The sequence below is a fragment of the Bos grunniens genome, chromosome X (assembly GCF_055505025.1).
Source record: "Bos grunniens cultivar Pamir isolate PY7600 chromosome X, Bosgru_T2T1.0, whole genome shotgun sequence".
NCBI lineage: Eukaryota > Metazoa > Chordata > Mammalia > Artiodactyla > Bovidae > Bos > Bos grunniens.
The window spans coordinates 132,446,149-132,459,390 of NC_141194.1; the positions used below are offsets into that span (position 1 = coordinate 132,446,149).

Here is a 13,242-nt window from a genome sequence, read left to right on the forward strand (position 1 = left end):
TTTGCCTAGTCTCATACTTTCTTGAAGATCTTTCCTGGTCCTGGTGGAGTCTCCAAGGTCTGTGTCAGTTGGAGAAGCCCAGGAGTCACATCTGGTGTGTGGACAGAGCTGCCTGGCTCCCAGGCAGGTTCCCACCTGTGCTCTTGTGGTATTTGCAGTGCAACACAGAAATGCTTCTGAAGGAGCACTCAATGTGGGTGTTGAATTTATGAATACATATATACATTTGTAAATGGATTTATTGGTCAGCTAGCAAACATACAGCATAACTTACTGCACGCTGTGGGACAACAGGCCCCAGGGATAAGACAATGACTAATATACAGTCCCTGCCCTCAGTGGCTTTATAACCTAGTGGCAGACAGACAGGTCATCGGGAACCATCAGTGCAACAGAGGTGCTGGGAGTGTGATGTGTGAGTTCACATCAGATCTTCATCACTCCTCGCATTACTGTTCTGCTTCCATCTACTCCAAGCTTTTCCTCTACTGACCGAATCATGGTTCTTCCTCCATTCTCTTCTTGTATTTTCTCTCATCTCTAGGAACAGAACATGAGTCTGTTTACTTAAACTCTCGGCAGCCTCATTTGTAAAATGAAGGGAAACAGATCATCCCTCCACCCTCAGCTCTAACCTCCTGTGTATGGAAAAGTCTCTCAGATGCTCACCCAGGACTTCCTTCAGCCCTCCACAGACTCACTTGCCTTTCATCTCTAGGGTCTACAGCAGATGCTAATGGGACCCCAAACCCTTGGCAAATGTTTCTGCACATTGCTTCTGCTATCCCTTTGACTCAACAGATTGTTTTTGTGGTTGTTTTAGTTTGAGGCTTATCACTTAGCAAGTTACATGTAATCAACATAGCAAGTTACATGTAATTGACATAGCAAGTTACACCTAGACCTAGGCCCTTAGACATTGCTCCTTGCCTGATTTGCTCTCCATGGAGAGTCTGACAGCCTTAAAACTGCTTCATGAAAGGTGGCATCCTTTAGCCCCTAAAAAAGGCTGGCTTCAAGCCCAAAATTGCCCCAGGAAGGCTTTATGGTGAGATTGTTCTCAGCCATGATCTTAGCACTATGTTCCTACCCAACCATTCAGTGGCTCCCGGTCCCCAACAAACACACCCTGCAGAGCTGGCTGGTGAAGAGCCACCTTAACCAAGCAGCTTTCAACTTGAGGCTGAGATAATGAGCACAGAAAATCCCCTTCATGCAACATTAAACCTCAAGTCTGAGACTAGTTTGCAGGCCCCCTTTGCTTGTTAGTACATTGCCATTTCCACATCGGCCATGGTCTTGGCAGAGCCCTGCCCCCAAATACAGCGACAAGTGGGCCAGGAAGCTTGCAAGCTTCACCACCCAACCCTTACTGTAGAGACAAAAGGAAACTGCATACAGGGTAAGAAAGAAAATCAGCACTGTGATTTGCTGGGTGGGAAAGGATGCTTAGGGCTTCCCAGTTGGTGCTGGTAGTAAAGAACCTGCCTGCCAATGCTGTAGACTTAAGAGATGCACGTTCAATTCCTGGGTTGGGAAGATCCCCTGGAGGAGGGCACAGCTACCCACTCCAGTATTCTTGCCTGGAGAATCCCATGGATAGAGGAGCCTGGTGGCCTATAGTCCACTAGGGTCGCAAAGAGTCGGGTACAACTGAGGCAACTTAGCAAGTACCTACGTACACATGCAAATAATGCTTAAGGATCTCTGTCTTTCCAGAGGGAAAGGGGAGCTTTAGGTGTTTCAGAGCAGGCTGCAGAGTCCTGCCAACTTGAAGCCTTCCCTGGCCCAGGCCTGAGGTCCTCTGCCACCTTTGTTGAAACTAATTTCTGGTGTCCCACTCCAGTGGGAGTCCTCAAACCAGCGGCACAGTACAGGGGCAAAGACTGGTGGTGAAAACAGGGAATCCTTGGCCTCAAAGTCACCCCCAATTCAGCCTGGCCTGCGCCAGTACCAAGTCATAGGAGGAAGGCCACAGCGACCTCTCAGGCATTTGATCAGCTTAATGGACGAAGGAACCAGGCAGGCTATACAGTCCATGGGGTCATAAAGAGTGGGACACGACTGAGCGACTTCACTAATGCCCGGGTCGAGGGCAGCTCAAGGCTCAGAGCGCTCCGCGTTTGTCCCCTTGGTGGCGCCAGCCCTTGTGCTGCGGCTGTTCACGGGAACAGGAGGTTCCAAAGAGATTTCAGCCTCCAAGCGAACTCCCCAGCCTGTCCTGAAGCCCCGAGGCCTCCTGCGTAGGTGAATAATTGCAAAAGGATACCCGGATGGGAGTTTTGCCCACCGTTGCAAAAGCGCACTTCCCTCTGGGGCAGCCCCCATGCGCCCCAGAAGAGCGGGGCGGGCAGGGGCCGAGCGCGGAGGTCTTCACGCGGACTCCCGCCCGCCCTTCCTCTCTCAGCTACCCCAACAGGCCCTTCCCTGGGAGTCCGGAGCCGCCCCTGCTCGCCCGACGGGGCGCAAGGAAGGGAGGGAGGTGCGGGAAAGAAGGGATGGCGGGGAAGTTTCAAGGGGTGTGCCGGGGACGGGGGAGGATTCTCATGAGTCAGCGGATCGAGCTCGGTGTGACTTCACTGCTTCGCGAGAAGAGGCGCCTGGGGCAGGAGACCGCAGGAGTGGAAGGTCCGAGCGCCAGGCGGGGCGCGGGACGGGGCTAGGCGCTGGCCGGGCCGCTCGAGGCTGGGCGGCGCCAGGAGGCAGCGGGCGAGCGAGGAGCGCTCGGGGCCAAGGAGCCGACCTCTCCCCTCTCCTCCTCCGCCCGCTCGGCCTCCGGTTCCCGCCTCGGCCCGAGACGTGGCGCGCGTTCCGCCTGCAGGTGGCGCTGCAGAGGCTCCCTGGGCGCACTGCTGGGGTCGGGGTGGAGAGCTCGGGCCCCCGCCGGGAGCCCAGGGGTGCGGGGCGAGGGGAAAGCTGCAGGGGCCGCCACGACCCCACTGTCCCTCGGGCCCGGCGCTCCCACCCGAGCGGCAGTAGAGTCCGGAGAGCCGACCAGCAGCGCTAGCGTCCAGGCGTGGGGCTGCCTGGTGCGCGCTTCTTCAGGGTCCCTCGGGCCACCTCCTGGGCCCTGCAGAGCTTGGGGAGACTCGCCTCCAGCCAAGAGACCGCGGTTTAGGGGCAGCGTTTGCTCTCCAGGGACGGCGCTCTTGACCCGCGGGCAGTAGAATGGAAACTCTGAGTCGCGTCTCAGGCGTTAGGAGTGGGTTTCCCTGAACAGCCATCCTCCAGCCTGGCTCCCATGAGACCAAGGATGCGTCTTCTGCAGAAGGACAGGCTGTGGCCGGGGCTGGGGAGCAGTCTGAGACCAGGGCTCGTGCTGGAGGAGGGACACGGGCTCGGCCTTGGGCTGGATGGAGAGCGACGGTTAGGGATTCCGTGCTTGTCAATCCGGAATTCAGCAGCTATGTAAGAAAAACGGCCAAGAGGCCCATCTGGAGCTCAGACTTGCAGCCTCGGCCTCGGTTGATCGAGCTTTGTGCCCCACCTCTGTGCAGGCCCTGAGCTCTAGAAGTCATGATGCCGCTGACCTTCCCGTGTTGGTTCATGGTTATGTGGTGGCTGGTTAGCTAACGTATTGAGAGTATCAGGGCACAAAAATAACCTGTGGCCAGACACCTTTAAGCTGAAAAAAAAAAAAAAAAGCTGTTGGGGGGCGCAAGCCTCACCCTTTCCAGAGGCTCCAGTGGCTGACTTTTCCCATGATACAACTTTACATATAAATGCCTGGGTAGAGTATGTCTCCCTTATCCGTACAAAGATGTACACCCTGTGCCCTGAGCTAGGGTTCTGGGTGCATCTTGTCCTCTATCAGTACAGCTCCCCTGCTTTCAGGATGTCCAAAACCATCTGAGAAAGTTATCTAAGGATTTTCCATGAAGAAAAGGAAAGGGAGAAAAAAAAGAAAAAACCCCAAAGGATCCTAAACGTTCCCAGGTTTCACTGTGTGCCAGGAGAAATACCGTCTGTCTCCCGCCCAGACCTCAGAGCCCGGGCCTCCTTCCTACAGGGCGGTGCCCAGCTATTCCTGGAAACCCCCTCCTTTCTACCAACCCCCTCCCCAAGGTGTCTCCTCCCAGAGCACGACCTAGGAAAATGATCATATTGTCCAAGCTTGATGTCCCTGTCCCTCTGTCTGACCTGCCGCAGTCCTCAGCCTGCCCCCTCCCTTGATGCCCACATATTGGCTTCTCCTCCCTGAGCTAGTGGGGCCTCTCCCTCCAGCCTGGCCGTGCGCCCCACTAGGTGACTGGGAGAGGATCTGATATACTAATTTGTGTTAATGTGATAATGGGTGCTAATGGGGTCACGTGCTAACCACGGCCTCAACCCCAAGCCGGGGCTGCAGGAATGGGAATTCCAGGCTGACTAATCTCCACGGCTGGCTGGAGAAGGGGGAGCGTGGGACCCGGGACCATCCCAGGGTGCTGCCGCTTCGAGCTGCCGCCTCGGTTTCAGTTTCATCCTTGGCTGACACTTTCCTCCGACGAGAGGAATTGCTTTGGTTTCCCTCCAACCCCTCTCCCCTCTGCGCCTCCCTCCCTTCCCTTCAACTGCTAGCTTCCCTCAGCCAGCCCTTCGCTTCGTGAGGGGAGAGATGGGAAGATAATTTGGCAGCAATGAGGAAAAAATGTACACGTGGACACCCTCAGATGCACAGGCTCACACACCACACTGCCTTGCAGACACACACATGCACACTCCCTCCACAAACACACGCGTGCTCGAGGGGACTTGACACACCCGAGTCGAGTGCATGTGTACGTACATGTGTGTGCGCACACACACGCACACCAGCCCCAGTTTCTCCCTCACTCTGAGGGACACACAGACTCACACATAGGCAGGCAAGGCCCTCCAGAGACCCATCCCACATACAGACCCACACGCACACTCACTCACTCACACAGAAACCAGCAGCAGCAGCCCAGTTGGATGGCTTCCTCAAAAGAGGGCTGGAAAGTTTGTTTGCTGCCAGCGAAGGGGCCTAGACATTCCGTGAAATGACTCATACTGCACCTTTATAGACATTAAATGTTGTATTTTTCTGAATTCAACAACAACAACAACAACAACCCTCGCCCCCTGTCCTGGGGGCAGGGTGGGTGAATTGAGGAGTGCCTGCAGGCCTCACGGGCCTCCGTCTAGGGTCCAGCCTGTGGCTCAGGCTTGTCCTTGCCTCCCTGTGGGATGGGGCGACCTTGAAAGGGCAGAATCCTCTACATCCTGTTACAAGCCTCAGCCCAGAACCGCCCCTTGGCAGGATGTGCAGTGGGTGACATTGGGAGCTAAACCCCCCTCATAGCATCTCCCCATCACTCTCCTGCATGTCCAGTTCTGAGGACCTGGAGTCAGGCCCAGTGTCCCCACTTCGTGTTCCAAAACAAGGCTTTCCTTTTCTCTCCCCCGCATTCAAGCACCCCTGCCCTGTGCTCGCCTGTGTCGGTCCTTACTGCCCTCTCCCTGCACAACTCCAGGGGGCGCCATTTGCCATATATAATACCAGCACCCCATGTAACGTGACTGGGGCTCCCTCCTCTCTCCTGAGCCTCCTTTCCATCTAAGGAGGGAATGCCCAGTTCTGTGGCTGCTTGTGACCCTGTCTCCCCCCGACACCCCACACACTCAAGGGCCACAGAAATCACTTGGTGCTCTCTCTGGCAAGGCCTCCACAGGCTGGCGTCCATCTGCACCTCTGTTTCACTCCCTGGTCCCTAGCAGCAGCTCCTTGGGCCAAGGCCTCCCTAGGCCCACTGGTGTTTCCTGCAGCACTGAGGGGTGGCAACTTCAGAGTGTAACTTGGAATCCCCGAAGGGCTGTGGGCACAGCAAGGTGGCCTGCCACACAAGATGGGGGCTGGGGCAGCAGATGCCGGGGGTTGAGGGGTTAACTCTGGTTCCACTGGACGATTGCCAAAAAATTCTGGATACTGCGCTGCTTCTGATAGGTGCCCCAGAGCAGGCGCCTGTTCTCGGCTTTTCTCCAAGGGACTTTTCCAGGCTGAGCCTAGGCCCCAAGATAGGGGCTAGGGACCAGTGGGATTAGAGACTCCAGAGGCCTTGCCCTCAGTTACTGAACTCTGCCTGAAGCCAGTTCTTCCTTGTTTTTTTTTTTTGCAAATGAACCAACAGGATTGGGTTCCTCCCCCTCCACCCACCCTCCAGATCTCCGCCAACCCAGAGGCACAGAATCTGTTTTCCCCAATACTAGGCCGGCTCCCCTTGCTGTGCGAGCAGTGGGGACAGCGCCTCCCAACAGCCCCTGGGCCCAGAGCAGACACGCAGAGCACTCGCTCAGGGCCCATGGCACCTCCTATGTGGGGCTGTCATCTTCCTCCAGGCAGGCCCCTGAGCTGCTGTCCGGCCTAAGAAGTGAAACCCAGCACTCCTCTGAAATGTTGTAGGGGCTCTCAGGATGCCAGGGCCTGTCCCAGTAAAGATCTGGAGGGGAAAGGTAAAGCTCTCCATTTTAATGAGAGCAGGGGTCAGGGAAGGGTAGGACTGAGACAGGCTTTCCCAGAGCCCCAGCCAAGGAAGGTGGCTGGCCAGAACATGATCTGTGAAGTTGCTCCCAACTATATCCTCCCACTTGTATGCCTGTGCTTTGACCTAGGCCCCTCAGCCCGGCTGCCCCCAGTATGAGCCACACAGGGAGCAATTTGGTATAACCTATCCCAAGGAATTCTTCTTTTTTACAGCTACTCAACAATCTTTTGAGAACAAAAACTCCTTATGAGGCCCAACCACAATCTGTCCATCATTTGCACCTAAGACCTCATCAGGTCAATCCAATAGAGGTGAATCTGAAGTTACTGAACAGAGGAACGACTGCTGGCTGTATAGAAAGGATTAGAGGGGACATCTCAGCTTTACAGGGTAGAGGGTTCCTCTTAAACCATAACTTCTCTCCTGCCTTTCAAATATGGTTTACATTCTGAAAGTCTGATGGACAGGCGACCTTCCTAGCATGTGTCTGTGATGGAAAGTAAGGGCTATGGCCACAGAGGCTGCAGCACTGTGGTATTTAGTTCTGGCCACAGGTTTGAATAGAAGTTGTTGAGGCTAAGGGATTAAGGGAGGCGGGGCGGGGGGGGGGGGTGGAGAGGGGGGAACTAGCCGGCCACCTTGTCCCCAGAGCACCTGGGGTGATCTGCAGGATAACATAGGTCATCACTCGCTGCTTAAAAGAGGCGACATAGAGGGGCTGAGGAAGTGGCCAAGGTGGAAAGGCAAGTGGAGCGCAGAAGTGGGGAGGTGGCCCTACACAGGCTCTGGGCAGCCAGGTGGTCCCACCTCTCCCCAGGGACCCCAGTGCTGAGCCTCGAGAGGATCAAACTGGGGCTGGAAAGTGAGGGGAAACAGGGCTGGAAGGAGAGAGGCTGAGAGGGCACGCTGGATGGCACAGCCTGGGCATACACAGGGAATTCCTGCCAAGTCGGGGAATGAGCGGTTGGCAGAGACAGGGTGGCTGTCGTCAGGAGTGGTGATCTCAGCCGCTGGCCCCACCTGGCTGGGGCTCACCCGACGTCGAGGGCTGGGGAGCAGCAAGGTCATCGGAACGGCAGCCTGGCTGACCTGGAGTCAGGAAGGTCATTCAGGTGGCCTAGGGCTCCCTCAGGCGAGGTCAGCACCAGGTTTCCCTCAAGGGGGTGGGGTTTGCTTTGGCTGCACCTCCCAGGTCACGGGGCTGTGGTTAGTTCCTAGTGGCTGTGGATGGTGGGAACTTCTGGGATTCCCACAAGCCATGGGCTGCGGGTCACTGGGAGGCATCAGGGCTGTGAGCAGGTCCTCATGGTGCCCGTGTCATCCTCTCTCTCTGCCCTTCCCAAGAAGACCTCTCCTCTAGCACTTCCAAACCTTGAGGCCTCGAGCTTGGTTTAAACCACAAACACTCATAGGAGGCAGCCACCATTCTCAGCAGCTTCCAGCCCTGCACACTTTCTCCCAAGAGCTGGGTTGAGAAAACCGAGATGAGACGGAGATGATGCTAAAGGCAGCTAACGTTTATTGAGGGCTTACTAAGCACCAGGCACTGCCATAGACAGACCATCTCATTCAAGCCTCCCCACAGCCTTGGGGGATAGATTCTTATTTTCCTCAATTTAAAAATAAAGAAAGTCAGGCTCCGAGAGTTTAAGCGACTTGTCCAAAGACACACACAGTCAGTAAATGGTGAAGCTGGAATAGGAACCCAGGTCTGTCTGATGTTAGAGACCTCTGAACTCTTAGCAAAATGGGAAAGCCTGTGCCCGCCCCCTCCCCCAGCGCGCGCCTGTGTGTATGTGCGTGTGTGAAGGTCAAAGTAAAGGCCCCTTAGGGATGGCTGAGATCTACCACAATTTTGAGAGGGGAGCCTCACTGGCAGGAAAATTGCGTCTTCAGACCCAGAATCCCCTGGGGAAAGTGTGTTCATTTACAAGAGAAAAGGAGTGGAAATTTTCTCTGGGCACTTCTTTCAAGGACTTAGCTTTAGGTGGCCAAGAGGTCTCAAGGTGTTCGGGTGCCCCAGTCCAGCCCCTAGGTCTTTCCTTGGAAACCGGTAATCCACAGCTACCTTCGGCAGCGTCACCCAACACTCCTGTTCCCCAGTCCTGTGCCAGGGACTCTCCTTTCCCAAGGCTGGGGAAGCGGACATGCTGGTGGCTGAGCAGGCCCCTGGACCTCAGGTCCTTAGTCCACCCCCACCCCCGCAGAGGGCCCCCCTCCCCTGGGGCCTTTTCCGCTTTGCTGCGTTCTGCGGAGGAGGGAGATGCCGGCTGAGGCCTAGCAGGGCCCCTCCTCCAGACCATGTTGAGCCAGAAGTGACAATTCCCAGTCAACTCCCTCCTAGGGCCTCCTAGATGGGGGAGGGGTGGGGTGGGGTGGGGTGGGGTGGGGGTGGGGTGGGGTGGGTGGGGGTAGGGTGGAGCGGGGGCTGGGATGGATGCTGAGGCACGTGAGAGGACAGGGTTAGGGGGAGGTAGAATGGGCTGGATTCAAATAGATACATCAAGCAGAGAAGCCTGGCTCTGGACAGAAGGGGGCACGAGTTTTTCTGCAGCACCCTAACTCGATACATTTGCACCTGCTGCACCAGCCCTCTCCCCCCAGTCCTTCCCCACATTCATATCCTCCTGGCCTCCCTCATCTGGAGCCCTAGGCTCGACCTCCCTAAGAAATCCCCAAAACTCTCTAGTCGCGCCAAGTGCACGAGGCATTTGGCCCGGGATTCCACGGTGTCTGGCATATAGTCCCCAAACTGGATCCTCCGGGCATCTCCCGGCCTCACCTACCCGCTCGGCCCGCCCTCGAGCAGGTCCGCCGCACCGCAGGCGCTCAATAACAATCGGGAGCGCGGGGCTGGGGCCAAAGCCGGTAAGCGCGAGGAACCGAGGGGGCCGGATATAGCCATCCGGAGTCCCCCGGGAATGGAATGGTTTTGTTTTTGTTTTTGTTTTTTTTTCTATGAGACACGGTGTGGGGCATCCCGGCGGGAGCTGCGGGCCCCGGGACGCGCCACGTGGGGGGCGCTGGGCGCGCGACGTGAGCTCCGCGGGAGCCAGGTTCTCGCCGGCCCCCGGGGGCCAGCGAGCCGGGAGGGGAAGGAGAGGCCGCGCGGGCCCCTGGCACGGCTCCCCCTGCCGTGCTGGCGACCGCGGCGGGCCGGGGGTGGAGGGGCGCTGTTTCCACCAAGACGCCTCGTCCCTCCCTCTCGCCCTCCTCCACCCCGCCCGCCCGCCGTCCCTCCCGTCGGTCCCTCCCTCCGGCTCTTCCCTCCCTCCCGCCCTGCCTCCTTCGCGCCCGCCCCAGCCGCCGCCTGCGGGGACGTGTGTGTCTCTAGCGCAATTTCCCCTTTCGCTCGGTTGTCTCGGCGCAGGTCTCCGTTGGCTCGCGCCCCCTCCGCGGGCGCCCCAGCCGCCCCCTCCTTCGGCCTGGCGTCTGGGCTCCCCGGGCACTCCACCCCGCCCCCCGGAGTCGTTTTATAAGGGGCGCCGTCGTCTCACCTGGTATTTGCATCTCGCCCTCCAACTTGCCATTGGCGGCGCGACGTGTGGGAGAGCCCTGCGCCTCGCCCGCCCGGACCAGCCTGCCCCGGCGCCGAGGTGAGTCACAGGCGCGGGGCCGCGGGGGCCGGCAGGCAGGGAGGAGAGGAGGGAGGGGAGGAAGGAGGGGAACGGTGGCCCCGGCGGCCGCGGGGACCGACCCGGCGCTGCGCTCAACTTCCACTTCTCCTTTCGCCGGCGCCGAAGTCCCGGCGCCACTCGCCCGGCCCGGCTTCCGAGGGGGAGAAGGCGGGTCGGCCCGGCTGGGGACCCCGCGTCTCGGCCTTCCGAGTAGGGAGGAGACCGCGGCGGTCGACCCCGGCCCCGCGACGGAGCCCGCGCAGTCTCAGGTACGTCGATGGCGCCGGTTCTCCGAGCCTTCGGGGCCCTCAGAAAGTTTACCAGAGAGCGGGAACAGGGACGCCGGGGCCCCGGGGCATTAGGGGCTGAGGGGCCCAGGGAAGGGTGGGAGAACTGAGGCGTGTTGCGTCCCGCCCTTGCCTCGCCCCACCGCGTGTGCTTTGGGGAACCCGGGCTGCCGGTCCCGGGTTAGAAGCCCAGTCGATTTCCCCTGTCGGGGTGGGGGCGGGTTTGCCCGCTCCCCGGACAGCCCGAGGTCCGTGACAGGGCCGGTTGTGACAGCCTGCCCCAGCAGCTCGGTGCCCGAGGGCAGGCGGTCGGCCTCCTTGTGGCGGGGCTGCTAGATTGATCTGGCGGCCCCTAGGGCTTCTGGGACCAGGCGCCTTAGGGTAACACACACACTCTCTCTTTTTCTCTCTCTCTACACACACACACGCGCGCCCGTGCGCGCGCACACACACACAGACACATACACAGACACACACACAGACACACACACACCTATGACTTGGATAATTGGATCGCCAAAATAGAGACCTCTTGGCAGGGGCCGGAGTTTCCGTGTGAGCCGGCCGCCAGCCTTCCCGCTCCCGCGTTCCCGCTCTCCCGCCTCTGTGTTCCCTCCTCTGCCGCCGGCTCGTGGACTCGGCAGCCGCGCAGCGCCGGGTCCCCTGCCGACCGCGCCTTGCTTTGGGAGACTGCTGAGGCGGCTGCTTTTCGGATTGCCTGTCCCTCCATCGCACCCTACCTAACTCTGTCGCCCTGCCCTCCCTGCCCGGCCCTCCTGACCAGGGTGACCTCCTAACCCCCTAATCCCCTCCGCGCCTCAGCCAGCTTCTACCTCGCCGCCCGCGCCCCCCATCCCGACCCCCCCAACTTTCCCCCCACATCCCAGCCGTGGGATTTGATGGTCCTGACCCTCATCTCTGCCCGAGATAGAGGCCTGTTTGGTCCTGCAGCTTCTTCTGGTTAATGTTTGACACTTCATTGTGGCTAATCATTTTAATTAGCTCTTAAAGTGGGGAGGAACAGTTAACCTTGGACTTCTCGATTTTGGCCTGGTGGGGCCTCATAGGGGAGGAGTGCTGGGGAGGTTGGAGCGGAAGTGAAGTCACCACCCCAGGGCCTGAGCCACCACTGCTCGGCCCCAACAGCTGGTGGGCACGCCCATGAGGGATTCACCCCCAGCGAGCTGACCCCTGGCCCTAGTGCTAGGTTGGGGGGGGTCGGTGAAGGGATCAGATCTGGATCTCTGCTTTGGGGAGACAGGATACATTGGGACTGAAAATACCCAGGGTCCCATTTGTACGACTAGAATGCAAATTCCTCCTCACAGTGAACAGTAAGGTTTTACTGGTTAGAAGGTGCTTTCTCAACCATTAATTCAGCGGACCCTTGGCAGTAACAGCCTGAAGGGGAGCTCTCTTGAGTTAAGTGAAGGACTTAACTATCCTGGAGGACTTCCTCTCCTGGTCAGTGTGGGGAAGAGGCTGCCTTACAAGTGGTTGTCTCTGGGTTCAAGCCGGGGAGGTGTGTGGGGGGGGGGCGTTGAGCAGGGTCCACGTTGCCACCCTCACACAGCCTCTAGCTGTGAGCGGGAGGAGTGGCTTGTTTGCAACTATGTCTGGCATTCCTCCCACTGCTGCACTGTTTGCTCCGCCGTTGCTCAGGAACTGGCGCCCACCCCTGGACAAACTGGAGGCCTGAAAGCAGCCCTCTCGGTGCCTGGAGCTAAGTGGTGGGCTTCTGTCTCCTCTGTCCTGTATTGGAATCTCAAAATGAGGGTGCTGTGACCTCTCATTCATGGGCCTGATTAATGGGATGTCCAAAATGTTCCTAGCCTGCAAAATTCAGGGCCTCCCTGAGAGGCCCAGCCAGACACAGGCTGAGGGGATTGCTTTCCCAGGGAAATCCCTGCACAGAAGTTTGGCCTTGGTCCTTGCCAACCCCCTTCTCTCCCCTCAACATTTTCATTTTGCCTCCTATCCCTAGAGCCAGACTGTCTGGGTCTAAATCCCAGTTCTGTTATTTACTAACTGTGTGATCCCATTTAATTGTATGCCTCAGTTTCCTCATCTGTCAAATCAGACCTACCTCATAAGGTTTTGCCAAGGATCAAATACGTCAAAACACATAAGCTGTTTATTTAGAACCATAAGTGCAAGCTAACCTTATGGTATTGTCTAATATGGGGCCTAAAACTCAGATTTAACTCAGCAACCATTTGCTGAGAACCAGTCCCAGCACTGAAAGTAAAAAGTGAAAGTGAAAGTCACTCAGTCGTGTGCGACTCTTTGCAACCCCATGGACTATACAGTCCATGGAATTCTCCAGGCCAGAATACAGGAGTGGTAGCCTTTCCCTTCTCCAGGGGATCTTCCCAACCCAGGGATTGAACCCAGGTCTCCTGCATTGCAGGTGGATTCTTTACCCACAGAGCTATGAGCGAGGGGAATGCAGAGGTGAAGAAGACACCACTGTGAACTGTGTGTACCTTCCGGTGTGGGCCAGAGTCAGGGTGGGGGATGTGGGAGAAGACCAGAGAGGATGGCTAGGTCATCTACATAAATAACCATAATTCAAAGCCCGTGTGGGGAGCCAGTTACCCCAGACTTGGAGGCTTCTCCATGTGTGGGGACCCAGGCTGGATTCTGGTCAGGATTCTACCCCTGGACAGAGGCTTGCCCTGAGATTTGGGTGAACAAGAGGGACGAGGAGACCCAATTCCTGTGTGGACCACAGGTGGCAAGCATCTAGTGCTGTGATTTGTTGGGTTCCAGGACAGGATGGCATTACTTAGGGCCACCCCCAGATGCCCCTCTAACCCCCTACTTGCTATGCCCCCAGCCCCCACCCTGAGA

The 13,242-nt window shown here is 57.8% G+C and overlaps 2 protein-coding genes across 3 annotated transcripts in view; one reads left to right on the top strand and one right to left on the bottom strand.

The window, feature by feature from the left end:
• Window positions 1-221: 221 nt before the first annotated feature.
• Window positions 222-11,119, bottom strand: LOC147341435 (uncharacterized). Its single transcript, XM_086387165.1, has 3 exons — window positions 10,962-11,119; window positions 9,983-10,556; window positions 222-3,625 (listed from the first exon to the last, which is right to left on the bottom strand). Exons 1-3 carry the CDS (start codon window positions 11,117-11,119, stop codon window positions 3,587-3,589), a joined length of 771 nt encoding a protein of 256 aa, XP_086243291.1. The 3' UTR covers window positions 222-3,586.
• ELF4 (E74 like ETS transcription factor 4) overlaps window positions 9,943-13,242 on the top strand; it is a 39,646-nt gene continuing 36,346 nt past the window's right edge. The window contains exon 1 of one of the 2 annotated variants that reach the window (XM_086387191.1): window positions 9,943-10,081. The gene's annotated coding sequence lies outside the window, so the exon portion shown is untranslated. Of the gene's footprint in view, window positions 10,082-10,232; window positions 10,372-13,242 lie in introns of those variants that run through there. The other variant, XM_086387192.1, reaches the window with a different exon arrangement.

Excerpts from the sequence above, each read along its gene's own strand:
- LOC147341435 (XM_086387165.1), bottom strand. The coding sequence starts at position 11,119 with ATGGAGGGACAGGCAATCCGAAAAGCAGCCGCCTCAGCAGTCTCCCAA. Across the intron at positions 10,557-10,961 it reads GGGAACGCGGGAGCGGGAAG|CCCGGGTTCCCCAAAGCACA; the intron begins GCTGGCGGCCGG and ends CGGGACCGGCAG. Across the intron at positions 3,626-9,982 it reads GGGCGAGATGCAAATACCAG|CTTAAAGGTGTCTGGCCACA; the intron begins GTGAGACGACGG and ends TTTTTTTTTCAG.